Raw genomic sequence first — 14,612 nt, 5'->3', positions numbered from 1 at the left:
ACCTGGGTGCTGTTTGCATGCCTAACCAGTTGGATATAACACTGCAGTTATAAAAAAGGCAGCAGCACTCAAGCAAAGGAACAGCAATTTGTCAGTACTCGCTGTGTAGGGATGATTGCATTTCAGGAGATGAATACTGCTTGATAAGAAAGCTATTGTTATAATAAATACAGGTCAAAAGCAGGAATTAATCTATAAATTTTATTGATGTCTGGTTTCAAACTCAGTGCCAAATTACAGGCTTCTTTACGTATGTGCAAATCCCAAGAAACTCTTTGGAAAGCACTGGAGTCATTCTGGATTTACAGAGGTATACTTAAGATCAAATTTTGGCCTTCAGTCTCGATAATTAGAAAATGATTTACTGCTATATTGTATATATGTATGTATACTGCATTAGTAAAGGGGCTGTGATGCTGTAAGCACTTGGCAAATATTCTGCAAGACAGTACTTGCATTAAAAACAGTTACTGCAAATCAAAATACCTTGATTTTTGCTTACTACAGTCCTATCAACAAGCCTTAATTTTTTAACGTACTAGTTTAACTGTGGAAAAATGCCAATTTTTGAAAGGAAAGGCGATTTATTTGCAGAAAAATGAAAAGGCAACTAAGGCTGCAATTAGGTCTTTACTTTTACATTCTTATACTGAAAAATACCATTGGCGCTTTATGTCAAGCTTTGCAGTTCACAGTCAAGTGCATTTCCAGAGACAGCTTGACAAATGTGGTTTATCATTTGTAAAAGAAAGCTTTCTGAGAGTTAGCAGTAATCCAGTATGGTTTTTTGTGTGAGGATCATATGCGGGAGAGACATGATAGAGATAATTTTGGAATTATGTCAAGATTATATGTTAGTATGACAGGTATCACAGTCCCTAATAGATTGCACAGTGCAGAGATAATGAAGAGTGATGCTTTCTGTTCCCAGCCCTGCGCTGGGCCTGGTAACTGTGGCAAATCATTCTTTCTTCCTCGATATCTCTGTAAAAATTATGATAACGATGCGTATTATTTTGTCTTTCATTTTGATATCTAAAATGAATACATAAAAATGAAGTGTTATGAACATGATGGGAAATAAAAGGTGGCAAAATAAGCATCTGCATTACAGACAGCTTTATGCTGGCAATCGGTAACAAAATTACTGATCCTGCTGTTCTTCTCTCCTATTGGGGGTGTTGCTATTTACTTGTTCACAGGAATGTGGAAGAAAAAAATCTCACTATTTCTTATGCTACTCTATCCTTCAGCTTCTCATTGAGAATCTACCATGGTGTTATTCTGCCTTTATTCTTGTCCGTTACCGTCCTCATGAGGGACAGCTAAAGCTTTAGTTAATGGAGGATAAGGACAGAAAAGGTCTCTCTGTCTTTCTTTTCTCTATCTCCTCCCTTTCTATCTCTCTGTCTCTCTTTGGCCATTGAAAATGTAGGTCATATTGCATCACCATAAAATGGAACAGTCAGAAAGGTGTTTGAAAAATGCTGACATCCTTAGCCCCGGGTGCACGCCAGTGTCCTTTGTTTACATTGAGGATGGTGTTGGACCCGAGTAGGAACCAACGTCTCTGCTCAGGTTAGTGGTGTGCTACCTAAATTATGAGTCAGATTTTTAAGATGACTTTCATCTGCCTGCAGTGATATAAAATCAGACAGACAAAATGCAACCACTCACAATAATGATATACACGAGGAGATAATTTGTAATCTTTAATCTGCAATAACCATGACTGTGTAGTTTGAATAATATTATATTTAACAAGAGCTCAGTAATAAATTTTGCAAATCACGTTAATTGTGTGCTCTGCATTGTCTTGATTAGCTGTGCCTTTCTGTCTTGAATAATATCTGTTTATATTATATGTTTATGCATCCTTTGTAACACTATTGTCTTACTCTGTGAACAATTTTAAATGAGCTAATCGGGGTTTCATTTATTTTTAGAAAAATGGAAAATTCTGATGTCCGGAATCTTTTTTGCTTGCTACCAGTCTTTTGTTGCTTGTGTTTCTGATGTAATACAAGTTGTAACTGGTATAAAATGTTCCTATTATATAAAATACTGAACGTAGAATGTGTCTTTTTCTTCTCTACAGGTGTATACAAATACACTTTTTAAAGAAACATATAAATACAATTTCAACTGTCATTATTTATCTTAGCTTGCTGCAGTAAGCTAACGTGTTTTATAGATTGAACTTTCAGAGGGTGACATAAATCACAGTGGAAGAAGTAGGTATTTTGAAATGGAAGACAAGATACCTCCTTATAGAGTATTTTTATTTCTGAAACCAAGTATTTTTTAGCCTCTCTATTCTATGCTTTGTCTGGTTGCATTTCTGCAGTTGAAATGCAATATTCAAAGGCTTCTTATGACTTTGTTATTTGTACCGCTGAAGAAAACTTCTAAGATAAAAGAAAAATTGTTGCAAGATAAAACTAAAATTAGTGATGAGTTGCCGAGGAAAATAATGAATGCTAATCTTTTTTTTCTGTTGTAATTAGGCAAAGGAAAATGACACTAATCAAAGTTAAGATAGCTCAAGTACACTTTGCTGTGCGCAATTATTTTGCAGTTTTTATCAGTTTAGTGTGAATTGTTCCAAAGGCATTGTTACGTCTCCTTTGACTAAGGTATCAGTTATTAAATAAACTTAACTAGTATCTTAATTGACCCTTCTCATTAGCTACGAAAATGCCTATACACGTTTGACATAGTTTTAGAGTAACCGTGCATCATTACTGTGTTTAAGCACTGGATATTCTGTGACATTTGTGTTTTTATAAATACAGAGGAAATATTTAAGTACTTGTGAGAAATATTTAGTATTTGCATACATACTAATTATGAAGTCTTGAGAGGCTGCAACCTTCTAATTGGTATTTACAAAAGTTTTGGTATCTAGTCTCCATTTGAAACATGTAACTGGTACTTTGTTTTTCAATCTGTAAAGATGTAAAGAATTACAGCTCCTAAGGGATGTAGGAGGACCAGTTATGTAATTAGTAGAGTTTGTAGTTCTTTTTTCTTCTTTGACCCACTGATACTCTGTAATGGGCAGGTCAGGAGTCAGTTTCCAGCACAAATGAGATCAACCTCAGAATTGCTGTTTTACTCTTGAGCTACTTGCTAGCCTTAATGACAGCCCATAGCCTCATCCTAGCCATCTCGTGTTCTTTCAACACAGACCTCCCCAACCCACTTTCCTAAGGGGCAGAATAAGATCTCATTAGGTTATGGCCATAAGCATAATATATCAAAAATAAAGCCCAATTTTGGGATGATTATACCTAACACACCTAAATCTTTGTTTACATAAATGTAAATATATAAACATTTAAGACAAAATACAATTTTGTACCTAACAAAATAGAAAGAATGCTCCACAGCTCAGGTGTGTGCTGTTACATATTTCTGAGATTCTGTTTGTAAAGGAGTTAATGGCGTTTGGCTAGCTGAGGCATTTGTTTGGATACTTGCAGTAGTCAGGGATGCTTTATCACATATGTTTACACTTCTTTATTTTGATGAGTTGCTTTGCAATTTCAGTTTTCATGTAACTATATTTCCCCTTAAATGGATAATATTCATTAGTCATCATGACTAATTATGTCCCAGCCAAAGCTGTATATAAAGCTTTTACTCTGCTCGATTGTGGTTTCCTGTATCTCGTAGTATTAAGTAGCAATCACAACGAGATTTCTTTGATATACAGCCATATACACTAACTCCGCTTCATTGGTTTGAAAATGCCTTTTTTCATTTTCTTGGATTGCCACTTTGCCTGTTTTTGTCATCTCTCCATCCTTCAGCCAGCTCTCCCTTTCCCAGTGCACCGAAGTGCCTGCCTTCTGGAGAGTGAGCTCCTCCTGCCTTATTCTCAATCATCCCATCTCTTCCTTACAATACTCTTTGCTGACAGTTGTGGTTGTAATTGACCTGCTGTAAATCCTCAGTAAGAATCATTCCTGTTCTTTGCCACCTATCATCCAGAGAAAGAGCTCTCTTTAAGAGTCGTTAAGCTGTCACTTTATTCTTTTGAAATTTATTCTGTTAACTTCCTTCAAACTCCACTCCAGATGTAATCCCTACAGCAAAATTCACAGGTGGTGACATAGTGTGCTCTGTTCTCTTGTATATAGGAATAAAAATTTTACTGTTCCTTCCTTCACCCTCATCTGATTCATTGTTTGTACTTACCACTTACTTATTGCTCAATTCCTAGATTTTTAAGTCTTTGGAAAGCATTTTATTTTATAGGTAGCTTTTTTTGTTTTCATTATTGTGTGAAGCAATGGAATTCGCCTTTTATCCAACTAGTGCCATTTAAATCAGGATAAAAGAAAAGGCATTTTGCATGCAGAGCTCCCATATCCCCTGAAGAAATTAGGGTAGAGATGAAGGAGTGAGTTACCTTCACAGCAGGGAGATGATATGCTTGAAGGGATTGAGGCTCTGAGGCTGAGCACTGAATGATCTGTAAAGAGGAAGGTCTGTATGAATTCAGTCTTCATGCCCTGAACAGACAAAGGGAAAAAAAGACTTTTGACAAACACCACATTTCCTTTCCCAATGAGCAGCAGCAAGAGTTGAAGAGAAAGTTGTAATATTGTATTATTCAATGAGAGTTGTATGCGTAACAAGGAAATTAAATTTCTGAGAGATCTGGTGTAGAAATTTGTTAATGATCAGTTACCTCAAGTCCTATTAACCATAAAGCAGAATGATGCAGAGGAGAGAGAGAAGTAATACTGTAGTAGCTGTCAAGTGTTGTCCACTGAAGACATTATTTTATTTCACTGATTAACTAAAATATCCTAAAGCTCTGATGTGCTTCCTAGGATGAAGTACCTCACTGAGCAGGGTAAACCTCAGTAAAGGTTAGAAATAGTAAATATATCTGTAGGTGATCTCAGTCAAAGCAGTGTCAGCTGGTAAGCTGCAGTTTGAAAGGAAAAGAGGGTTTTATTCTCATTGCATTAAAAGAATTTAAAAGCATGAACTTCGTTTGCAGACGGCTTCGCAGAGAAGTAGCAGAAGCCAAGAAAAGCTTCGTTCTGCACCTTCCGTTGGGGCAGAGCCCTCCAGCCTGTGGGGTGGCTTGGGTGCCCTCTTGGACTGCATTCCTCTTGTCTGGACTTTAATCCTTGGAGGGGAAAAAAATAGTTCTCTCTGAAGTGTCATGCGTCCCCAGCACTAGATTGGCTTATTTATAGCTAACTTCATGACTTCTAAGAAGATGAAAAAAAATTGCTAGTTTAATTTCAAAACACTTACAAAAAAACAATTATTTGATCTTTAATATAACCCATGCACGAGGACGGATGAAAATAATTTTTAAGTTTTAACTGGGCTTTGGTTTAGCTTTACCAATTAAGCATTGATTTATGGTAAACCAAAGCAAACTGTGCTTAAATTTATGTAAACAGTAAGTTTATAAGCATTAAATGAAAGGATTTAAAACCCCCAAGCTTGCAATAATTGATGTTCCTCTTGCAGGAAGGGCCTCGGTTCATTTGTCTTCTTAATTTTTATTAAACTCTGCATCAGTTATAGAGTGATAGTCACCAATGACTTTTACGTGAGGGATCGTTTTCAGCTATCTACGTTGTATGACATGGGGGTAAAAATGTCAATGACTGCGTACCAAGAGCTCGTGTTGTTGGAGTCATGCTGTATTCTAGAAAAATCCTGAGCAGAAAACCCAGTGCAGTGGTGTTAGCAGCTTGTGATACAGACACAGCCTTCTGCTCTGAAATCTGGTCAGTAATCGGCGATGTGAGTGCAGTAACTGGGCTGAAGATTGAGATTTAAACCAATGCATACCTTTCTGGTAATGTCAGGCTGCCATTTAAAGAGCTGCTCTGTACATAGGAGTGTATAACGGTTCCCTGCTTACCTTTCAGTTTTAACTCCATTGCAGAAACTGTATTTGTAAGAATTGATAAAATGCTTCATATTAGCATTTAAATAGATAAAATCAGAGTTAGGGAACTGAGATAAGGTTCCAAATGTCTCACTGCTGTGCTCCTGTTTTGTTTCAGAATTAATCAGATACAAGTTAGAGAAAGCTTCCGAAATCTGAACAGATGAAGATCAATTGATAAATCAACCCAACGATTCACCGTAATTTCAAGGTACTGTGACATGCTTACCCACATATTTTCCTTAAGCATAATATTCACATACTTTAGAAGTGAGAAGCGTGGAGAACAGGATATTAACAGGGTTGCAAAGCAAGTCTGAAGTGTTACCAGATGCAGTGGGGAGACTTTAAAAAAAAAAAAAAAAAAATGCAGGTGTTTAATATATGTTTCAGTGGGAAATAAAGCGACCTTACAATCAATCTAAAGGGAGTTCAAGCATGGAACAGTCAAACCTCAAGATAAAATCAAGTTGTATGACATATTTTGGTCACTTAGATGAAGTGAGCTGGTCAAGGAAGGTTTGGCATACAGGCAATTTAACATTTTAGATTTATTTATTATATTTTAGAAGGCATAAACTTCTTCTAAATAGTTATTTTGTCTATTTCAACATTTCTGTGGTACTTCAAGGTATTTGAAGGCTGTTATACTCTAGTATAAATCACAGCCTACCGGCTTCGTCAGTGCCATTGTCTGACATGTTCAGAAAATAGAACTGTAAACTGAGGCAAGAACTGTACGGTTACTTGACAAAGAGAGAATTATGATGATAAAGTGAAGTTTTGGCTAAAAAGCTGGTATTGCAGATTATCAGGTACTGCAAATTCATTGATACAGTACCTATTTCTTTCCCTGTTTCCCCGGTGTTTATTTCTACTCTGTATCATCATGCACATTTCACCATTTTGTGTACTTTTTCTGATTAGAATGAAAGAAAAGATTTCATTCAGAGTCTTCATTTTTCTTATGCACAGACTTGGAGAATCCAGCCTGTTACAGTCTGACTAGTATTTGCTGTGCAAATCATCTTTTAATATATTTTTTAGAATAGATTGTAGCAGAAAGTACCATTACAGTTAGCATGGAGCTGGTCTGCAGAATTTATTTAAGTGGCAGAGTTGATCTGAGCTCGAGAAGAGTGAGGAATGTTTGTCACGGTGTGGCTCTTAAACTGCCCCGTTCTCTTGAACAGCTCAGCCAAAACTCTTTTTTTAACCTTTCATATTGCATTTGAAAATTCTTTTTGGAAAGTTTATGTGAAGCCAGGTGCTATTTCAGAAGGAGAAATATTATAAAACTGTTACCTTTGGGTACTGCTTGCAGGATTGTACAATTTTTGGCATGTGGAAATGGAAGGGCATTTAAGTCACATTTGATAAGTAAAGAAGGAAGTGTTTGCAAGGTTTTGTTAGATACAATATATTTTATAAAACAGAGAGTATAAATTTTAGAATAAATGGCAATGGCATACATTTATCATTTGGGTCTTAAAATGTTAAGTTATTTTAATATCACAATGTAGTCGTCATGAAGTTTAGTTAAACTTGTGGGGGTGTCCATTGCATTCTTATCCCAAGTCAGAACTCTTCTCAGATTTACTTACATTTATTTGCTTCCACTTCTTCTCCTCAGAAACAGATACTTCGAGTTAATTTCTAATCCTAACAATATTATTCTTTTCCCTGGTACACATAGGTTATAGTAAGTATCCACAGTAATTTCACTTTCAAGTATATAAGGTAGATGTATTCCAACACTTCTGAGCATCTTCAACTCCCTTTGAAGGGTTACTCATAAATAAAATTAAACACATCAACCTCTTTCCAGGATCTGTGGGAAAAGGGTAATAGATTGTTATGGTTTGGTGTTTGAGTTTTTATCACATGCTGCTCATGGTTATTATCCTGAGGGATCACAGTCCTGTGAATAAAGGGAGAAGTTGGTTGATTTCACTGGAGGTGAGATTGAACTACAGATTACCATAATGCATGTTAGTAACGTATTAATATTTTTTCTGTGGTGTGGCTTAAATGAAATGGTCTGTTTTGTTATGTCTGCGTAGTTTTCTCATCACCTGGACATGATGATTTATATGAACTTTTTATCTCTTGCCTCCCTGCTTGCCCAATTATATTCCTGCACATCTCAAACTGGAGACATATTTTAATACGCACGAAATGTGTTCCTAGTTCCACTGCTGTCAACAGGAGCTGACGCCAGGGTCAGGATATTGCTTCGGTGTATCAGCTGCTTGAGTTGTCATTTCAGCCTGAATCTCATTTACCAACAAGTCTTCGCTGATAGTATTTGTTCTTAGTTTTTAAGTCCCTCTTGATCACATCAGACTTTTTAGCTATAATTAACTTACTTGATTTTCTTTAGTGCTGTAATGCCCCTCAGATCTTTTCCTCAACAGACTTTTTTTATGAATTCACTTTCTTTTTTTTTTCTTCTAAGTACTGATAAAATGACACCCTTGCAGGCTCTCCCTGTCTCCCCCTTCACACTTTTAATTCATGCATCCTTTGCAGTCACTGTGGAAAATCACCAGCGACTCAATCGTATCGTTATCCTTCTGTTCGTAAAAGAGTTCAGCTGCAGACTCATCCTTGCTTTTTCATTCCAGATAAGAATTATCATATCTCAGGTCTTTTATGGTGGTTGTCTCATAGATTCTAACGAAACACCTGACTAAGGTGTTCCCTGTTTGAACAGCTTCCCAGGACCACCTGGCAAAAGGAGGAAACCTGCCAGTACAGGTGAAAAAATGCCTGCAGTGTCATGACACAAAATAACCATCCTCTGGAGTGTTAAGCAGTTGCATGCTGTCTGTAGGCATGCATGTCAGCAGAGCATTACCAGCCGTGGTTAATATGTCGTTAAATCTGTTTAGTGAGCTTTGAAGCTGTGGTTTTCCCTTTTTTTGTGTGTTTCCTTTCCTCTTCCTGACTTATTTCTTTCTTTCCTTTCACAGGCTGTGATGTATTTCTTTGTTTGTTTATGCTTTTTTCACCCCCACTATTTGTCTCTCTCCTCTACGTTATCTGCTGCTTTCTGTTTTCCTGCCTCACATTTCCTTCTCCACTTCCTCTCTCCCTGAACTTAACTTACTCCTCCATGTTTGTTTTGTGTTTTTTTTTTCCTCTCAGCTCTTTGATGAATGAGTTGGGTATGTGTTCTCACTCACACACACAAGCAGCGTGTGGTTGTTTGATCACAATCTCAGTCCCAGTGCTGCTCCTTGTGATGTTTTGCTTCCTTAGTTAAACCCCTGAAATTGTAGCATTTCTGGAAAACTTTGTTCTGTTAAAGGAGTGTGATTAAAGGAGCTATTCTTGACCAGATTCATCCCTCTTGACTCTGGGTGCCTAATAGAGGACCCTAATTCAGGTGCAGGGTCATCCTTGTCTTGCATGGTCTATGGGAAGAGAAGGGCTTCTTCAAAAACCGTTTGGGACCAGGAGGGACCAACCTGATCTCAAAAGTATCCCTGGCTCTCCACTGAGTGCCAAGGGAACTTTGAATGACCACGCTCCTTACCTGGGTGTCTCAGATTCATAACAGTCACCTGTTCAAAGTTTACAACGTTTTGAATTCTGTCCTTCTTCTAATGTGATGGATTTTCAGGGGTTTGCCCCTAAAATCATCAACGCATCCATGTATAGCACTACGGAAACAATATAATTGAACTTGTGTGCCTTAAAAAACAAACAAACAAAAAAAACCATATTCAGCATAGTGGGTTTGTGGAAAAGAATATTCTCTCCACCTCCAGTCCTTTTAAAAGGAGTTTTTCGTCTGTCCCTATTCCTGCTCTCTGACTAATCGGTCTTGTGCACTGAACTGATGAACTGATCTTTCTGCTGCCGCTTTCCTCCCTCTGCTGGAATACTGATGCATTCACGACACAGTGCAAAAAAAAAAAAATCACTACAGGAAGAAAGTTTACTAAAGGACAGCCTGAGGCCCAGGCAGCAGAATTAGATCTTGAGTGGGTATGTATAGGAAAAATAAGTTGTGAAAGAGGGACAGGAATAAAACACAACAACAGGTTTGAAAGAGGAAGAAGATCTTTGAAATAAAGGTACCTCTTTGGCTGGCACTTTTAAAGCAAGAGGCACTTCTGAGTAACTTGATGAGTATCAATGATAGAAACTGAAAATTTGATAATCTATTAGCTTGTTAAAGTACTTAGCTAATCAACAGTAATTTTGCCAAATTAAGCCATTTTACTTTTGTGTCATTTGATATACATACGTCAGTAATGATTAAAGAAAAGAGTCATGATGTAGAGCATTAATTAGATATATCACAGTAAAATCTATTGCTATTAAAAGGCAGGTGTTGGTGTCCTATGGCTCTGTATGGACACCCATCACTACTTGCATTAGGATCAATGTAAAATAAATAATAATAGAGGAATTTTTTTTGTAAATTTGAGAAACTAAGAATGAAGGAAATCAGTAGTAGATTTTTGTTTTCCTGTCTGGTTTTTACACCATAAAATTAGTTTAGGTTCTGCTCAGATATTCAAGATTTTGAATTTCAACGCCTGACAGACACGTCCCACTGATGTTTTTAGCCTTCATTATAAGTAGCTATTTATATTTTTAAGTATATTCTTGGATAATAAAGGAATAGGGTCCTTCATTCATCATTTATCTTTCAGCTCTGGCCCCATAAGCACCTCCTGCTCATGCTGAGACCTAAAATGAAGAGAGAGTCCATGGGTTTGGGCAACAGCAGTTCAGTTAGAAACAGGTGTAACCGACAGATCACGACCCAGCTCCAGAAGCTTTTATTAGTCCTGCTACAACTTCCTGCGATAGAAGTTGTTGTTTTTATCTAAATCTTGTAGAGTTTGAGTTATTTTAAGGAATTAGACTTGGAGTGACAGGGGAGAAGTTTCCCTCGCTGTTCTGCAGCAGATGAGCAGTTTTACAAGATACGTCCTGCGTGTGACAGAAGTTATCACTGGGGCCGAACACTGAATCTCCTTACAATTACAGCCTGTCCCATCCCCTGCCACGACTGCCCGATGTGCTTGTGTGTTCAGCTCCCTTACACGCGCAAACGAGGCAAGGCACATCCCTAGCGGGTCGCGGTGCCGCGCTCCCAGGCTTGTATTTCACCCAAAATAGCGAAGCCTGGGCCGAGCGTGCACGCACACCTCCGCAGCGCTGCAGCGGGGCCGTGCAAACCCTTCTGTTTACTGTTTGGCCTGCGGCTGCCTGGTTTTGCAAATACCAGCATACCACCTAGGGGACTGACGGGCAGCCCCCGGTGCTGCCGCCCGCGGTCCCACGCTGCCGAGATTTTTGTGTGGGATGCAGCAGGTTTGGGTCCCTGCGAGCGGGGTGGGTGCAGGGGGGGGGCACAGGAACCTGGGCAGCAGAAAGGGTGCAGGGAGAGAGCAGCTTGCAATTCATAAATTGATTTATTTTAATTTAAAATTATATTAATAAAATATAAAAATATATTAATAAATTAATATATTTTTAATAAAAATATAAAAAATAATAAAAATCTAAAAAAATAATAAAAATATAAATAAAATAAAATCTAAATAAAATAAAAAATAAATAAAATAAATTTAAAAAATCTAAATAAAATAAAAATCTAATAAAAACCTTAAAAAAAAAAAAAAACTTTTATTGAATATAAATTAAATTGTGCATAATCGCAGAACTTTGTTAGTGACTGTTTCTGGCCAGGAGAGCATTTTTCCCAAAACCTTCTCATTTTTAGTGCTTGACGAGGGGGTAATTAAGAAGAAAAGCAAGTGGGGCAGCAAGGCTGGGGGCCCGACCCGCAGCCCCGGGACCCGCAGCCCCGGGACCCGCAGCCCCGGGACCCGCAGCCCCGGGACCCGCAGCCCCGGGACCCGCAGCCCCGGGACCCGCAGCCCCGGGACCCGCAGCCCCGGGACCCGCAGCCCCGGGACCCGCAGCCCCGGGACCCGCAGCCCCGGGACCCGCAGCCCCGGGACCCGCAGCCCCGGGACCCGCAGCCCCGGGACCCGCAGCCCCGGGACCCGCAGCCCCGGGACCCGCAGCCCCGGGACCCGCAGCCCCGGCCCTAACGGCGGCGGTGCCGGTGCCGGTGCCCCGGTGGCCGTGCCCTTAAGGTGGCTCCGAATTTAAGGAGGCTCCGGCGGGGCGGGGCGGAGCGGGCGATCCCGGCCCAGCCCCAGGCGGCCCCGTCGCAGCGGGGGGCCGGGCGGGTTCGTGACGCGGTCGTTGTTTTTTTTTGTTTTTTTTTTTGTTTTTTTTGTAGGGTCGCCCCATGGAACCGGGGGATCCCCGCCGCTCTTGAGGCAGCGCCGCCGGCCCGACAGGCGCCTCACTCACCTGGGCGGCGGAGAGGGAGGCAGCGCCCCGCGCAGCATGGGCACCCGGCTCCGGGCCCTCGGGCCGCCGCGCAGGTGAGGTGTGGGGGGGCGGGGGGGGGCAGCGGGATTTGGGGCAGAACCGCGGGATTTGGGACTTGGAGGAAAGGAGGGGGGGGGGGGTTGAGGGGACTCGAGAACCCCGCGGCGCCACCTTAAGCGCGGCGCCACCTTAAGCGCCCGCCGCCTTGTCTCGGTGCATTGTAGCAGCGGAAAGAATGTCGGCGCGGGCCGCGGGTGACGTCAGAAGGGAGCAGCGCACAGCGGCGGCGGCGGCGCCCAGGCAGCGGCAGCGGCAGCTCCGGGCCCGGCCCCGGCCCCGGCCCCGGCCCCGGCCCGGCGAGGGAGGCGCGGGCGGAGGAGGCGGGAGCGGAGCCGGCCCCGCCGTCACCGCAGCGGCAATGGCGGCCGTCGGGGAGCGCAGGTCCCTGCCCAGCCCCGAGGCGATGCTGGGGCAGCCCTGGAGCCACTGGGTCGACGCTGCCAAACTGCACGGGAACGACGGTGAGAGCCCCGCGGGGGGTGGCCCTGCCCGGCCCCCGGCCCCGCAGCCCGCTGCCGTGCCCCCCAAACCCGTCCCCTTTTCCCTTCCCAGCGCACCGGGGCTTGGGGCAGCCCCAGCACGGCACGGCGGGGTCCCCCAACGCCACCCGGGTCCCCCAACGTCACCCGGGTGCCCCAACGCCAACGGGTTCCCCAGCACCGTGCCCCCAACGCCATCCCCTTCCGCTCCTCCGGCCCCACGGACGCCGCTTGTCACCGGGTGCCGTGCTCCCCGACCCCGTCACGGCCCCACACCTGTCCCTGTCCTCGTCCCGGGGGGCTGCGGGGGTCCCACCGTGCGGTGTCACTGAGCTCTGGGGGTTTTCTGCTTGCAGGGGCGGCGTTAGAAGAAAGTTTCAAGGAATACGGGAAAAATCGAGAAGCGATGCGACTCTGCCGAGAAGGTGAGTGTGGGGTGTTCTTGACCGAAAGCACCCCAAGAAGTTTTTCTGATGGCGACTCCTGACCAGAGGACACGTGTGGGGGAGAAAGGAGGCTTCTTGTCAGTGCTGGCGCTTCAGTTTGGGCACCTGTGGCCTGGCGACCAGGGACATGATTGGCGTTGTTATTAAGTTAACACCTAACCAAAACTCCGGGGTTGAACGTAGGTCACTTATCGCATGGCGTTTATCGTGTTTTCAGTGGGATTTTCTTTGGCCCTAAGCAGTCCCAAGGAAGTTGCGTGACCAGGGCCGCTAATATCTTCTCTTGAGCCAACCTATTTTCACTCGGAATATAATCCGTGCCGGTAGCTGGACGCAGGTCTCCCTCCCTGTCATGTCAGTGCGTTGTGTTTATTTGTTACTGCGAAGCGAGAGTGACCTTTCACCTGTGATTAGCAAAAGCACACGAAGGGCCGGGTTTGCTTCAAAAGTAGCACTGCTGCTTGAGCTTGTAACCAAATGATGAATGACACCGGTAGGGTATGGTAACTGTGTGGCAGGGAGTGGGAAAAGCAGCAACAGCCTGACTTTTGATGTATAATTTTCTTTCCTTTTTATTTTTTTCTTTTTCTTTCCAACTTCCTAAAACTTTCATGTTATTGTTAGTGCAAGTTCACTTCAGCAGACTTTGTTACTGAGAAGTGCAGGGTGCAATAGGCCTCGCTGCTTTAAATACTAGCTCAGTTACACTCGAGTCACTTATTTGACACTGTTTGAAATGGAAGACTGAGTTTGTAAACTTCCTTTACAGTTGTAGAAAGTGGGACTTGCCAGGGACCTTAGGGGACGATCTGATTCAGCACTTCTCTGCTTGTGAGCTACAAGCAGCAAGTGAAAATTACGGAGGCTGTGCCAGTGTGCTTTAAGATGGGGAGGCAGTAATCTGTACAGAAGCTGATTCAAAATGTCTACTTATTGTAGAATTTGTAACGTTGCTAAAATTTAGAAAAAAAATTATTATAGGACCAGATTCAGTGGGCACTGGGCTGTAAGAGTGATGCAGTAGAATCCTATGCTGCGGTATACAGAAACGTTTGTACCGTTTTGCCATCGCTTTTGTGTGTGTATAAGTTCTTGGGTGTTTGAAAAGCACCTTAATACTTTATTGCTGAGTTCTTGACTAGTATTTCTGTTGGATATTTAATTTATTTTTCTGAATTGGCAAATCACTCGTGCTAAAACAATGCTTGTAACAATAAGCGCACATTATCCTAGCAAAGATTTTGCTAATAAGGATTTTCAAACATTCTTTCTTATTTCTACCTCATAAAATACAAGCATCTAAGGTTTCCAGTTTTTAAAGATTAG

At 41.9% G+C, this 14,612-nt stretch overlaps 1 protein-coding gene across 5 annotated transcripts in view; it reads left to right on the top strand.

Annotated features, from left to right (window-relative positions):
• ATXN7 (ataxin 7) overlaps positions 1–14,612 on the top strand; it is an 82,318-nt gene that overhangs the window by 10,777 nt on the left and 56,929 nt on the right. For 4 of the 5 annotated variants that reach the window (XM_027467756.3, XM_027467750.3, XM_027467752.3 and 1 more), the window contains 4 exons: positions 6,048–6,140; positions 12,207–12,354; positions 12,526–12,822; positions 13,197–13,265. In XM_027467756.3, coding sequence (XP_027323557.3) covers positions 12,537–12,822; positions 13,197–13,265 — 355 coding nt within the window. In that variant the 5' untranslated portion in view covers positions 6,048–6,140; positions 12,207–12,354; positions 12,526–12,536. Of the gene's footprint in view, positions 1–6,047; positions 6,141–8,602; positions 8,690–12,206; positions 12,355–12,525; positions 12,823–13,196; positions 13,266–14,612 lie in introns of all 5 variants that reach the window. The other variant, XM_038185728.2, reaches the window with a different exon arrangement.

This window comes from Anas platyrhynchos, chromosome 13 (assembly GCF_047663525.1).
Source record: "Anas platyrhynchos isolate ZD024472 breed Pekin duck chromosome 13, IASCAAS_PekinDuck_T2T, whole genome shotgun sequence".
Classification (NCBI taxonomy): domain Eukaryota; kingdom Metazoa; phylum Chordata; class Aves; order Anseriformes; family Anatidae; genus Anas; species Anas platyrhynchos.
The sequence above is the reverse complement of the archived record's forward strand: the minus strand, read 5'-3'. Positions and strand labels throughout refer to the sequence as shown.